Source organism: Jaculus jaculus, chromosome 21 (genome assembly GCF_020740685.1).
Source record: "Jaculus jaculus isolate mJacJac1 chromosome 21, mJacJac1.mat.Y.cur, whole genome shotgun sequence".
NCBI lineage: Eukaryota > Metazoa > Chordata > Mammalia > Rodentia > Dipodidae > Jaculus > Jaculus jaculus.
In genome coordinates this window covers 3,190,914-3,206,527 of record NC_059122.1, presented here as the reverse complement: position 1 = coordinate 3,206,527, position 15,614 = coordinate 3,190,914, and the positions used below count along the sequence as shown (strand labels likewise).

General features: G+C 46.4%; 1 protein-coding gene across 1 annotated transcript; it reads left to right on the top strand.

Annotated features, from left to right (window-relative positions):
• Positions 1-11,000: 11,000 nt before the first annotated feature.
• Positions 11,001-11,897, top strand: Tas2r1 (taste 2 receptor member 1). The gene has a single exon (XM_004670631.2). The coding sequence runs from the start codon at positions 11,001-11,003 to the stop codon at positions 11,895-11,897; it is 897 nt and encodes a 298-aa protein (XP_004670688.2).
• Positions 11,898-15,614: the final 3,717 nt, after the last annotated feature.

Sequence of the window (15,614 nt, the reverse complement as noted above, 5' to 3'; positions counted from 1 at the left end):
CTGCCACTGTGGTAGGTCCCCACTGCCCTGCGTGGAGCACGCCACGGTCAGGGTCAGGCGACATGCTTGTGAACAGAATGTGTGACAACTGCATACCCCCAGACAAGGCACAGGCGTCTGTATCTTTTGTGGAATTCCATTTTCTCTTTGTCCCATCTAATAAGGAGTTGGAGGGCTGGAGAGATGGCTTAGCAGTTAAGCGCTTGCTTGTAAAGCCTAAGGATCCCGGTTCGAGGCTCGATTCCCCAGGACCCACGTTAGCCAGATGCACAAGGGGGTGCATGTGTCTGGAGTTCGTTTGCAGTGGTTGGAGGCCCTGGTGCACCCATTCTCTCTCTCTCTCTCTGCCTCTTTCTCTATCTGTCACTCTCAAATAAATAAATAAAATAAACAACAACAAAAAAGTTTTATAAGGAGTTGGAACAAGTCATGACCCATTTCCTTCACAGGTCTGATGGGATGTGGTTTTCCGATAATTGTCCTATTGAATTCAAACAGCCAAGTCTGGTTTTCATTCCTCCTGATTCAGAGAGATTGGCTCTATCTCTACAGCACAGGTTCTATCCTTCACTCTGTCCATTTCTATAAACGTCCACATCAGGTGATGGCCTCGTGCGCTCTCTGCTCTGACATTGGGACTCTTGATCCTGGGCAGTTTCTAAAATACCTGGAGCCTGGAATTCTGAAGTCAGATAGGAACTTGTGGCCAAGATCCAGTGCTATGACCTCACAGAAAAGAGAAAGACCCCTAAGTGTGTCGGGGGGGGGAGGGGGAGGACAGGAGGGAGGGGCTGGGCTGGCTTTGAACTGAATCGCTAGGGGAAAATGGACATCTATAAGAAAGGCATGAATTCCTCTTAGTGGCTCAATCGCCTCTTGCAGTCCCACCACCTCGCCACGTTATTACACAAGAGCAAACAACATTTGGACCAAATGCAGGTGGGTAAATGGAGTAATATTTAATAATTCGGGAAGAACACCACAGGGCGTATGAGATAGTAAAATCTGGCCAGAAGTGCCCTTGTCCAGCGTGACTCAATCTCCTTGCTGGCCGCTCAGCAGTTCTTATTAGAGCAACGCTGCATTTAAGCAACCACATGGGTTCATCTCTTCTTAGACAATTGTGAGGGACAGCGCCAAGTGCCCAGGGCACCTTCATGGCATAGTAACCCTCACTGCCCTTTCCTTACCCCTGGAGCAAGAAAGCAAGGAGCAGTAACGCTAATCTTCCAGGCGTTGACTAAAGGCTGCTGGGAGTGGCCTGTCCTGTCACCTCATTGTCATCCCTGGCCAGCAGCTCCACCTCTGTAAAGCAGGAGAAGCCGCTCTAGAGTAAAAGAAATCCCGGCTCAAGGCAGAAAACGATGCTCTGAGTTTCAAGGAGGCGCACGCAGCATCTCTCCTTCATCTTCTCCATGTGTCTACCTCCACGGACTCACAGATGCGGATTCCAGTCTACGTGGCCGTGCATCTTCTGGGGGGAAGACAGCCAGCCTGTGCCAAGGATAAATATATGCTGTTTGGAATGGATAAAAGCCCTGAACCCATATGGCAACCTTATGCTTTGAGGTTCTTCCTAGAGCAGTAACATCCTGAGCTGCCAAAGAGCATACGTGAGAGGAGAAATAATGAAACGCACAGAGAAAGACTCCCAGAATTCATGAGTACATTTTTTTCTAATTATTCCGAATCATTCTTCTCTATGTACAAGAAAGCTGTAGGTGGCGAATTTTGAAATCACAGGTTTGAGCCCCCAGGTAATCACTGAATGGGCAGCTGTAGGCAGATGACTTCTCTGGGTCTAATTCCTCAGTGACATTGCAGAGCACATTATTGCTTTGTCATGTGTCCCACAGCCATGACGGTATGCCCTGCTTGACAAAAGCCAACCCCTCCGCCCCCTCTAGCTCAATTTAGTAACAATGGAGAATTTATGGGTTCATCGAAACATCAGTGAAAGTATGAAATACTCTGCGGTACCACTGGTCCTAATAGTGTCTTTTCTGTCTGCTCGGTGGGATCCGTCGTAGGCAGGTTTTCACACCTGTGTGGCTGCAAGGTGGCTGCCAACCACCGTACTGTGGAAACAGATGTTTAATCCAGACTGCCCAACAAAAAGTTCGGAGATTCAGCCAGACTTCACAAATTTGGGTCTTGTGTCCATCCCAGCATGGATAGTTTTTGGATTGGTGAAAGGTATGTGAACTGCCACAGCTGAGTTCCAGGCCCTTTCTTGGATTCAACAGTGGGATCAGTACCAAGAAAGAAAGAAAGAAAGAAAGAGAGAGAGAGAGAGAGAGAGAGAGAGAAAGAGAGAAAGAGAGAGAGAGAGAGAGAGAGAGAAAGAGAGAGAGAGAGAGAGAGAAAGAGAGAGAGAAAGAGAGAGAGAGAGAGAGAGAAAGAGAGAGAGAGAGAGAGAGAGAGAGAAAGAGAGAGAGAGAGAGAGAGAGAGAGAAAGAGAGAGAGAGAGAAAGAGAGAGAGAGAGAGAGAGAGAGAGAGAGAGAGAGAGAAAGAGAGAAAGAGAGAGAGAAAGAGAGAGAGAGAGAGAGAGAGAGAAAGAGAGAGAGAGAGAGAGAAAGAGAGAGAGAAAGAGAGAGAGAGAGAGAGAGAGAGAGAGAGAAAGAGAGAGAGAGAGAGAGAGAGAGAGAGAGAGAGAAAGAGAGAGAGAAAGAGAGAGAGAGAGAAAGAGAGAGAGAAAGAGAGAGAGAAAGAGAGAGAGAAAGAGAGAGAAAGAGAGAGAGAAAGAGAGAGAAAGGAAAGGAGAAGAGAAGAGAAGAGAAGAGAAGAGAAGAGAAGAGAAGAGAAGGTCCATAAACAACAGTCTAAGGAGGTGGTATTTCTAGAAACAAAATACAAGAAAAGATGGGGGAAATGGATGCTGGCTAGCCCAAAAGAGTCAAACTTCCAACCTAAACCATCGAAAGCTTAAACCAAATTCCTCTCTGTGTTGTTGGAAATAGTCACTAAACCTGATGATCCAGCAGTCAGATTGTGGCCCACACTTTTTAAGCGACAGGATTGAAGGCGATTTCCAAATCTCTGTTCTCCCAATGTAACCCTGCCTCGAATGCAGAGAATCTTAATTTCATAGAGTTGTCCAAAGGCAAGCTGATGTTATCATTCACTTGTTCAGCCTCTTAAAAACTCAACAAATGGTAAGTATTGTGCCTTATCTCCAAAACCTCTGACCCCAGAATTTTTTATTGGGAAATTGGTTTTTTTTTTCATCCTCAGTGTACCAGATCATCCCCTTGCAATTTAATTTATTGGAGAACAGATGAAATAAGAAAATATTAGCAATTCCTTGACAAGCCCAACAGAACATCGATAATTGCCTTTAGCAAATGTAACACCAGTTTAAAAAAAAACAAAAAATCTAGAGTCCAACCTTCTTTATGAGGAGTAAGAATTTGAAATGAACAAGCAGCTGATTCCGTCCGTGAATGAAGGCATGACTCCACAGCTGGCTCTCACCTATTCATTCCAACGTGGACCACTTCCTTGGCTCCCATCAGGGCTTCTTTCCACAGGAAGTTGGCCCTGGAGGGGACCAGCACGCAGCGTGAACTCACCACGGGCCCCATTGCTCAGACCTCCCACGGGCAGTCTCTCCTCTCTATTATCTCCTCCAGTGTAGTGGTACTAGTGATCATTTACAGGCCTTGAAAATTCCAAAAGCCATATTCCAGAACTCGTGGCTTCCACAAGCACCAGCTTACCATCTATTCCTTCATGGTTTTCTCGACTGGAAGGGCATCTCTGATGGAAGAAGGGGAAAGAAGAGAGAAGGCTGAGGTAGGGGGGAAGGGATGGAGGGAAAAGGCAACAAGTCATCTGGAATTCTGTGGGGACTCAGGGTAGAGCTGGAGGCAGCCTTGTGAGGCCATGGCTCTTCCTGTCCCAGGTACACCCACCCTGGCTTTTATTTCTTCATTTTAGCTAACCTGGGACTCTTGATTGGAAAGACTTTGAGTTAGCTATGTGTGAGACTTGAATGCAGTGTGCGGTATCACTCTGTTATTCTATGTGCTGCGGTGCAAATCCACTTCGGAATAACAAATAGAGAAGGGAAAAGGATAGGAGTAGATTAGGAGGCTAAAGAAAAGACGAGAAGGGACAATATATACAAGTGACCCAAGTAGTAAAGACAAAAACTTCAGCCAGAAAAGATCAACAACACTCGCAGGTGGAAAGATGAAAATGAATGGATTTAAAGAATAATCAGTCTCAAAGAGCCTGATGTTTGTCAAGCAAGATGTTATGAAATATATATATATATATATATATATATATATATATATATATATGTAATTTGACAGAGGAAGATGGGGAGAGAGAGAGAGAAAATGACCACATTAGGGTTTCCAGCCATTGCAAACGAACTCCAAACGTGAGCACCCCCTTGTGCATCTGGCTATCATGGATCCTGGGGAATCGAACCTGGGTCCTTTGGCTTTGCAGGCAAACGCCTTAACCGCTGAGCCATCCCTCCAGCCCAGAGGTTGTGAATTTTAGGCGAAATGGATTCCATAGGGGCTGCGTATGGGTTGAGCACTTGGTCTGCGGAAGATTCAGAGGGGATGTCTGCTTTGGTCTGTTGAGGATGAGTTCTTTCTTATTTGAAGAATCTTGTGACATATACAACAATGTCAATACATGCACAGGCTTCTTAAAGTGGGAACTGCTCCCCTGATAATGAAGTGGGAAGACTGAGTTGGGAAGGGTATTAAAACTACTGCTCTCAGTCATGACGACTCAATCGGGGCAGATGTCTGCGTGCGGCTGGAAAGCAGACAGTTGAACATCCTAGCTGTCCACCTGCTGCAAGGCTTGCCAGTCTAACTGCTCGAGAAAAGGACTACACGTTCTTTCTTCTGAGGAGCAAAAGCATTTGAATATGAATAAGCCCCTCTTTCTGCCTGTCAATCAGCTCAGGACTGTTCAGCGCCGTCGCCTTTAATGACTGCTCATTACAGATGAACGTGAGTGAACACATTTAATATTTAATCAGGGTAACACGGGGTAATGATCATGTGAATTTCTCCACATCAGGTCCTGCTCCATCTGCCCAAGCCATTTGTCCATGTAAAACTGTCAACTTTCCAAGCAGCTGACGGGCAGGTGAAGCCGACGTGTACCGTTTTCATCTCATACCCAGGAATTTTCTGATGTGTCGCTTGCACTTAAAACACGTTGCCTAGCCGGGCGTGGTGGCGCACGCCTTTAATCCCAGCACTCGGGAGGCAGAGGTAGGAGGATTGCCATGAGTTCGAGGCCACCCTGGGACTCCATAGTGAATTCCAGGTCAGCCTGGGGTAGAGTGAGACCCTACCTCGAAAAACCAAAAAAAAAAAAAAAAAAAACGTTGCCTGAAAGACCCAGAAGGGCTCTCTCCTTGGGGTCAGTTTCATCTTTGTTGGATTGGCTTTACTGATCATTAAAATAACTCCTACTTCAGGCAACATTGTGGCCCATGTCCAGCCACAGCCACTTTTGACTGGTGCAGAAGAATCCCAAGAGCCGGGCTGCAGAACAGTATTCTGGAAGTTTCCTCTGAGGACGGGAAAGCAGCCTCATGTGCCCTTCAGTTAGCAACCTCACAGTTGCTGCATCATGCTCACGGACACTCATACTCCGTGGTCCCTCATGTATAAGAGGCTCCAAGCTTGGGGTGTAGCTCAGGGGTTAGAGCCCTTGCCTAGCATGAGCAAAACCCTGGGTTCAATTCCCAGCACCTTTATCAAACGAGATAGAAGTGTTTCTGTCAGGAGAGCTGACAGTACTTGCCTTGGAGTGACATGCATCTAGCAGCCTTTGTGATCACTGAAGAGGTAAGTGACCAAAAAAAAAAAAAAAAAAGTAATGGATAAAAGAAAAGACTATAGCATATACCTTAGGACACCAGAAGCCAACAGCCCCTTGAGATGCTAGAATTCTGAAGATTAGCAGTGTGTTTCAACAGGACTGGCTGGAGTTGCTGCTTTTAAGTCTTTGGGGGACTATGAAATGTCTTCTCTGTTTTTTACAAAAACTTAATTAATTAATTAGGGAGGGGGTGAGACGGAGACAGCCACTGTGAATGAACTTCAGATGCATACGCCACCAATGTGCATCTGGCTTACGTGGGTTCTGGGGAATTGAACCTGGGTCCTTAGGCTTCACAGGCAAGCACCTTGAGTGCTAAGGCATCTCTCTCCAGTCCTCTTTTCCATTTTTAACAATTTTTTCATTCATTTTTATTTATTTATTTGAGAGCAACAGAGAAAGAGGCAGATAGAGAGAGAGAGAGAATGGGCGCTCCAGGGCCTTCAGCCACTGCAAACAAACTCCAGGTGTGTGCACCCCCTTGTGCATCTGATTAATGTGGGTCCTGGGGAATCGAGCCTCGAACCGGGGTCCTTAGGCTTCACAGGCAAGCGCTTAACCACTAAGCCATCTCTCCAGTCCACCCATTTTTTTTTTTTGACACTGCTGAAAGTTTATATTGTTATCCTGGAACTCAGGATGTGAGCTTTTTTCTGCCCTCTCTTTTCTTTGCCCTGCTTGTGATTCCTTTTGCAATATTAAACAGTGCAGTCCATGCTGGGGGCATCCCAGTGACTCTCACCATAAGTGACATGGCAATATTGAGGACATGGGAGAACTACACACTGGTGGTGTGACCTTGGGGGTTCAAGAAGAGAGAGTTAGGAAAACAAAGATCCTTTTTCTCAAAGTGACTTGCTAATCCTCCTCTGGTGTAAAAACCCCTGTGTAGTTGAGCTAGGTTCTACTTACCAAACATGCCAAATTCCAAACACCAAATGAATGAATGAATGAATGAATGCTGAGACAGCAAAGCAGACCACATCTGCCCCAGAATGCAGGGTCTCACGGTGCACAGGCAAGGCACTCATATCTGCAAGCTGCGTCACAGGTGCAATGGGAGAAGCTTGATTGAAAAGCTGGGAGGGGGCTGGAGAGATGGCTTAGCTGTTAAGGCACTTGCCTGTGAAGCCCAAGGACCTAGGTTCGATTCCCCAGTGTCCACATAAACCAGATGCACAAGGTGAAGCATGCTTCTGGAGTCATTTACAGTGGCTAGAGGCTCTGAAGCACCCATCCTCTCTGCTTCAATCTATCTCTCAAATAAATAATATTTGTTATAAAAAAGAAAAGCTGGGCTGAGAGAGATGGCTTAGCGGTTCAGCACCTGCCTGTGAAGCCTAATGACCCTGGTTCGAGGCTTGATTCCCCAGGAACCATGTTAGCCAGATGCACAAGGGGGCGCACCCATCTGGAGTGCATTTGCAGTGGCTGGAGGCCCTGGCACGCCCATTCTCTCTCTCTGTCTGCCGCTTTCTCTCTGTGTCTGTTGTTTTCAAAAAAAAAAAAATAAATGAATGAATGAACAAAAAAATTTAAGAGAAGAAAAGAAAAGCTGGGATGAGGCTTCTTGATGTTACAGCTGCTTTGAGGTCTGCACACTTCCGTACCTAACCCATTGCCAGTGTTCTGTAAGTGACTCATTGGCTCCTTGGTTCATCAAAATGGCTTTGGTGCAATCATGCTTTGTTCTGTGGACTGTTCCTTTTGTGGGGTGAACGTGTATGTCTCCCCCCAAAAAAGTCTCATGCAGCGAGTGCCAATCCACAAGTGTTTACCTCAGCCCCAGCATGTATAAACCAACTCCCTCCCCTTTGCACTCTGGTGACAATTTGTCTAAAGGACTTAGTGTTATGTCACATTGAACATGGGATTCATAATGCCTTTAGCCTGGGATGCCTTCTGCACAGAAACTTCATTGTACTTACCATTGCAGGATAGTGGTTCTCAACCAAGGGTGATTGTATCACCTAGGGCATAGGGTAATGTCTGCAAGTATTTCGGGGTGTCACATGCTAGGGAAACTGGTATGCTGATAGCACCTAATAGGTAGATCTAGGGGTGTGACAGACATCCCCCCATTGCATAGGACTCTTTACCCTCCAGCTACCCCCAAAGGAAAATTTTCCTGATTGTAATATCAACATGACTGAGGATTAAAACAAGAGGCTGGATTAGCATAACATGTGACAAGCACATTAAAAAATACTGATTTAGGGCTGGAGAGATGGCTTAGTGGTTAAGTGCTTGCCTGTGAAGCCTAAGGACCTTGGTTCGAGGCTCAATTCCCCAGGACCCACGTTAGCTAGATGCACAAAGGGGTGCATGTGTCTGGAGTTTGTCTGCAGTGGCTGGAGGCCCTGGTGCTCCCATTCTCTCTCTCTCTCTCTCTCTCTCTCTCTCTCTCTCTCTCTCTCTCTGCCTGCCTCCTCGTTCTCTCTCTGTCGCTCTCAAATAAATAAAAGTGAACAAAGAAAATTTTAATACTGATTTAGTTTTCTTTAAACTATCCATTAAACAAGCACAACAATAAATTGAATCATGTACAACTTTGTCTTTATTTTACCCCTAGAACTAACAGCTCGTATCAAAAGGTTTACTTGTATTGTTTTGTTTTGTTTTGTTTCGTTTGAGTTAGGGTTTCACTCTATCCCAGACTGACCTGGAACTCACTATGTAGTCTCATGGTGGCCTCAAACTCACTGTGATTCTCCTACTTCTGCCTTCTAAGTGCTGGGATTAAAGGCGTGCACCACCATGCCCAGCTCATGTTTGCATTGTTTTAAAAAAATAATAGAAAAGGCTTTATCCTCAGATTATCACCAGATGGTGGATGGTATGAAAGGTGATGGGTGAGTCCCTTCATTTTGGCATACCTGACCACCAGTTAGGCTTTTGGTCCAGTGTCTATACAGGTAAGCCCTGTACTTTGCTCTTATGTTTTGGATTGCCTTGTATTCTATCAAGTATGGTTTATTATTTGACAGTATTAAATTTTAAGTGGCTCTGAATTGTTCATCATTTGTAGGCTGAGCCTTATATCCCTTGTATGACATCACTATAGCAGAAATGATTGTTTTAAGTTTTATTTATTTATTTATTTTATTTGAAAGAAAGAGGATGGGCATTCCAGAGCCTCCATCCACTGCAAATGAACTCCAGATGCATGTACCACCTTGTGCATCTGGCTTACGTGGGTTCTGGGGAATCAAATTAAGGTCCCTTGGCTTTGCACCTTAACCACTAAGCCATCTCTCCAGCCACATAGAAATAATTTTTCAAAAGTTACTTGAAGGGGCTAGAGAGAAGGCTCAGCTGTTAAAATGCTTGCTGCACAAGCAGGAGGACTGGTGTTTGAGCCCCAGAAATTTGCCTATCACCTCAATATTCAGTGAGAAGGAGACAGAAGAAAATCTGGGGCTCACTGTCAGCCAGCCTGATGAAGAAACAGGAGAATCACTGGTGCTCACTGCCAGCCTGATGGAGAAACAGGAGAATCACTGGAGCTCACTGCCAGCCTGAGAGAGAAACAGGGGAATCACTGGAGCTCACTGCCAGCCTGATGCAAAAACAGGAGGATCACTGGAGCTCACTGCCAGCCTGAGAGAGAAACAGGAGAATCACTGGAGCTCATTGCCAGCCTGATGGAGAAACAGGAGAATCACTGGAGCTCACTGCCAGCCTGATGCAAAAACAGGAGGATCACTGGAGCTCACTGCCAGCCAGAGGGAGAAACAGGAGAATCACTGGAGCTCACTGTCAGCCTGAGGGAGAAACAGGAGAATCACTGGAGCTCACTGCCAGCCTGAGGGAGAAACAGGAGAATCACTGGAGCTCACTGTCAGCCTGAGGGAGAAGCAGGAGAATCACTGGAGCTCACTGCCAGCCTGAGGGAGAAACAGGAGAATCACTGGAGCTCACTGTCAGCCTGAGGGAGAAGCAGGAGAATCACTGGAGCTCACTGCCAGCCTGAGGGAGAAACAGGAGAATCACTGGAGCTCACTGCCAGCCAGAGGGAGAAACAGGAGAATCACTGGAGCTCACTGCCAGCCAGAGGGAGAAACAGGAGAATCACTGGAGCTCACTGCCAGCCTGAGGGAGAAACAGGAGAATCATTAGAGCTCACTGCCAGCCTGAGAGAGAATCACTGGAGCTCACTGCCAGCCAGAGGGAGAAACAGGAGAATCACTGGAGCTCACTGCCAGCCTGAGGAAGAAACAAGAGAATCACTGGAGCTCACTGCCAGCCTGATGGAGAAACAGGAGAATCACTGGAGCTCACTGCCAGCCTGATGCAAAAACAGGAGGATCACTGGAGCTCACTGCCAGCCAGAGGGAGAAACAGGAGAATCACTGGAGCTCACTGCCAGCCTGAGGGAGAAGCAGGAGAATCACTGGAGCTCACTGCCAGCCTGAGGGAGAAACAGGAGAATCACTGGAGCTCACTGCCAGCCAGAGGGAGAAACAGGAGAATCACTGGAGCTCACTGCCAGCCTGAGGGAGAAGCAGGAGAATCACTGGAGCTCACTGCCAGCCTGAGGAAGAAACAAGAGAATCACTGGAGCTCACTGCCAGCCTGATGGAGAAACAGGAGAATCACTGGAGCTCACTGCCAGCCAACCTGATGGAAAAATGTAGCTGTAGGCTCAGTGAGAGATCCCCTCTCAAGGAAACAAAAAGGATGGATGATAGTGTGACACCTGACATTCCCCTCTGGTCTCTACACATGTGCACTCTGGCGTGCACATCTGCACACACATACACACACACACAATATTGTTTGAAAATGTCCCACTTCTGTTAGTGTTAGTCATGGTAGGCGTGAAGGGCTGCTGAAGGAATCTGGTTCCACCATTTGCCTGTGACAACTTTGAAAGCTAAATAGACATTAAAAACACAAATCATCTCTAGAACATCTCTTTCTGATTTGACTGAGTCCATGACATAATCAAATATGCACCACTTTCCCCTTAGACTGATTTCCCTGTTGGGGTCATCTTCTCTATAGGAGTCCTGTGAGTTCAAGAAAGGACAAAACAAGGACACCTGAGACTGTCTAGAATGCTACACATCCTTTGAAGAATTGCTTGGGTTTTCATCATTTAGGGAATTACTTGGGTTTTCTTTCCTTTAAAATGCTGGAAGCTCACCTCATTATCTACTTTCTGCTTGTATTGCTGCAGGTTTTCTCTGGCATCTTGGCAAACGGCCTCATCGTGAGGGTGAACGGCGCTGAGTGGATCATGCAGAGAAAAATAGCCTCTCTCGATCTTCTTCTCTTCTGCTTGGCCATCTCAAGGATTCTTCTGCAGTTGCACATCTTTGGGTGTCAGTTGTCTTTTCACTTGCTGGTGACTCCCTTTTTATCTGCCGAGACTATGGTAACCCTCAGTTTTACAAATGAACTGAGTCTTTGGTTTGCCACCTGGCTTGGGGTTTTCTATTGTGCCAAGATCGCCACCGTTCGGCACCCACTCTTCTTGTGGCTGAAGACGAGGATCTCCAGGCTGGTGCCCTGGCTGATCCTGGGGTCTCTGCTCTACACTGTGGCCATGTGCAGCATCTACAGCAAGCCTATGATGGAAACTTACCAAAGCCTCTTCATGAATTTAATTACCAAAAACTCAACCCACATCCCAGAAATAGACAGAGAACTACTTTCGTATTTCATCTTTGGGTTCACAGTGCCGTTGTCCATCTTCCTCGTTGCTGGTCTGCTCTTGACCGTCTCTCTGGTGAGACATGCGCACAGGATGAGAACGGTAAAGATGGGCACCAGGGGGCCCAGCAGGCATGCCCACCTGAGCGCAGTGCTCTCCATCCTGTCATTTGTAATCCTCTACTTCTCCCATTACCTGGTGATCATGCTGCTTTCTTGCCAAGTGCTCCCGTTTGACAGCATCGCCTTCCTCTTTTGCACCTTGATGGTGGGCGCATACCCCTCTGTGCACTCCACCATCTTAATCTTAGGGAATCCTAAGCTGAAACAAAGAGCAAAAATGTCCCTCCTCCATTGCAAGTGCTGCCAGTGAGAAAGGACGGGCGGCAGGTCAAGGAACCTGGGGCATGGCTGTCATCTTTGTGACTTCTTCTAGTGGTTAAGTTGCTTATCAAAACACAGTATAGGTGAGTGGATGGCATCAAGGTCAGTACCCTGGTTGGGGCACAGTGCCTTCATCTCACGAGGGGACGCCTCTGATGAGACTATATAGATGAACCGAGATCCGTCTGTGTGATTAGTTACCGATGCATGTAAGCTATGGTTTTTCTAAGAATAAAAAGTTCAGAGAAAAGGCGGGCATGGTGGCGCACGCCTTTAATCCCAGCACTCGGGAGACAGAGGTAGAAGGATGGCTGTGAGTTCGAGGCCACCCTGAGACTCCATAGTGAATTCCAGGTCAGCCTGGGCTAGAGTGAGAACCTACCTTGAAAAACCAAAAGGAAGGAAGGAAGGAAGGAAGGAAGGAAGGAAGGAAGGAAGGAAGGAAGGAAGGAAGGAAGGAAGGAAGGAAGCTCAGAGAAAGACATACTTGAGATGACAATGTTGGAAGAACTGCGCCTTGTAAGGTCCTCTGCCTATACGTAGATACTTTTCTGACTCAGCGGGCCCAATGTACACCCCCAGATTGCTGCCTGTGTTTTTATGTTTACTGGAGTCAAAGACACTGGGGCAATGCTTGCTCAGGAGGTCAGGCAGGAAGCTGGGGACAGCCCGCCCTTCTTGGTCCTTGTAAATAGGTTCACTTACTCCACCTGCAGAGAACCATGGTCACTGATGGCAGGGAAAGTAGACAGAGCAGGAGGAAATGAAGGATGCCGCGGAGAGAAGGAGCTGGAGGAAGAGGAGTTTTGGAATCTGAACGCTAATGTTCCATTTCCTCTATTTGGACGCTCGGAACAGACAATATCTTACCAAAAAAAAAAAAAAATTCACTTTGCATTTGTATATTTGGCTTTGTGACTCTTTCAACCGAGGGTGACAAACTGGTACTTTTGCTACAGCACGTGTCTGCCCAATAAAGGTGGGTGGCCTGGAGTTATCTCTATCTGCTTGAAATCATACATGCATATTCTTTTTTCTAATTTTTTGTTTATTTTTATTTATTTATGTGAGAGCAACAGACAGAGAGAGAAAGAGGCAGATAGATAGAGAATGGGGGCACCAGGGCCTCCAGCCACTGCAAAGGAACTCCAGACACGGGCACCCCCTTGTGCATCTGGCTTACGTGGGTCCTGGGGAATCGAGCCTCGAACCAAGGTCCTTAGGCTTCACAGGCAAGCGCTTAACCGCTAAGCCATCTCTCCAGCCCTACATGCATATTCTGCTTGAGAGATGATTTGCAAACTAAGCTAGCTATATATGTGTTTCGTAAAATGAATTCAGAGCTTTGGGACAAATAAATAACCGGGTGCTTTCATATGCATAGCTGTAACTTATAGTTCAGGTGTGGTGGCACAAAATGTGTTTTAATTTGCCAATGACCAGTACAAGGACCCTTATGTGTGTGACTTCTTTTGCTTAATCCTGTAAATGACATAATTTCATTTTTGTTGATGGCTAATACTCTGCTGTGTGTGTCTGTGTGTGTATATATATATATATGCATGTATTTACATATACCACATCTTCTTTTTTATTTATTTATTTATTTATTTATTTATTTATTTATTTATTTATTTTTGGTTTTTCGAGGTAGGGTCTCACTGTAGCCCAGGCTGACCTGGAATTCACTATGGAGTCTCAGGGTGGCCTTGAACTCATGGCGATCCTCCTACCTCTGCCTCCCAAGTGTGTATACCACATCTTCTTTATCCATTCGTAGTTGATATATTCAAGGTTGATGGGCACCTGGTTTGATTCCATAACTTGGCTGTCGTGGATGGTGCCATGCTCCCCAGATACCAAAATTCTGATTGCATTCCAGTGACTCCTGCTTTAAATACTTATTTGTTTATTTATTATTTCTTTATTTGTGACAGAGAGGGGGGAGAGAGAAAGAGAGGGAGAGTGGATGTGCCAGGGCCTCCAGCCACTGTAAATGAACTCCAGACACATGTGCCACCTTGTGCATCTGGTTTACTTGGGTCCTGGGGAATCGAACCTGGGCCCTTAGGCTTCACAGGCAAGTATCTTAACTGCTCAGCCATCTCTCCAGTCCGACTCCTGCTTTAATAGTGCTAGTCAATGAGACACCTTTAAAGATAACTAGGTGGAGCTGGAGAGATAGCTTGCCTTTCAAACCCAAGGACCCCAGTTCGAGGCTCGATTCCCCAGGACCCACATTAGCCAGATGCACAAGGGGGCGCACACGTCTGGAGTTTGTTTGCAGTGGCTGGAGGCCCTGGCGCTTCCATTCTCTCTATCTGCCTCTTTCTCTGTCTGTCGCTCTCAAATAAATAAATAAAAAACAAAAAAAAAAGATAACCAGGTGTATATACTCATATTAGCACAAACAAATATTAATATTAATATGACTTGTAAAGGTAGACATACTGCATAAAAGCACTTTTGGGCTGGAGAGATAGCTTGGCGATTAAGGCACTTGCCTGCAAAGCCAAAGGACCCCAGTTCGAATCCCCAAGACCTACGTAAGCCAGATGCACAGAATGGCGCATGCTTCTGGAGTTCCTTTACCATCTCTAGAGGCCCTGGCAGATCCATTTCATCTCTCTCTATCTGCCTCTCCTCCCGCCCACCAAACTAACTAACTAACTACCTAAATAATGTTTAAAGAATTTTTTTTAATTAATTAATTTATTTATTTGAGAGCAACAGACACAGAGAGAAAGACAGATAGAGGGAGAGAGAGAGAATGGGCGCGCCAGGGCTTCCAGCCTCTGCAAACGAACTCCAGACGCGTGCGCCCCCTTGTGCATCTGGCTAACGTGGGACCTGGGGAACCGAGCCTTGAACCGGGGTCCTTAGGCTTCACAGGCAAGCGCTTAACCGCTAAACCATCTCTCCAGCCCTTAAAGAATATTTTTAAAAACATTTTCACAGCCTACTTTCCTAGAAATATATTCCTTCCAGAAATGTTTTCTGGTTATTGTGTTGCACAGAGCACTCAATTCAAGAAATGAAATGGAGCCGGGCGTGGTGGCACACGCCTTTAATCCCAGCACTCGGGAGGCAGAGGTAGGAGGATCGCCATGAGTTCAAGGCCTGAGACTACAGAGTTAATTCCAGGTCAGCCTGGACCAGAGTGGGACCCTACCTCAAAAAACCAAAAGAACAAAACAAACCAAAAAAAACAAAAAACAAAAAACAGGAAATGAAATGGTCTTGCCTTGCTCTTCGATTATCTGGCACCATCTCTTATCTATTTATCAATCATCTATCTCTCTATATACTTATTTATTTGCATGCACATTCATATGGGCATGCCAGGATCTCTTACTGCTGCAAATGCCTGATTGGGTCTGGCTTTACGTATGAGTTGGAGAATTGATCCTTGGCCAGCAGACTTTGCAGGCAATTGCCTCTGACTGCTGAGCCATCTCTCCAGCTCCTTGGGCACCATCTTTCCCTGGTCTGGCCATGCCATCCAGGTGGCACCTGTCCCTCTCCTGCAGCCTCAGGTAACCCCTGGCCTAGCATGCGTGGTCCTTTATTCACTTCATCCTTTCAGAGCTGGGCTTGCGTGGTTTCAAAAGCTTCTCCGGGGCTGGAGAGATGGCTTAGCGGTTAAGCACTTGCCTGTGAAGCCTAAGGACCCTGGTTCGAGGCTTGATTCCCCAGGACCCACGTT

Bases quoted from the DNA above. Each gene is read 5' to 3' on its own strand.
- Tas2r1 (XM_004670631.2), top strand. From the start codon at position 11,001: ATGCTGGAAGCTCACCTCATTATCTACTTTCTGCTTGTATTGCTGCAG.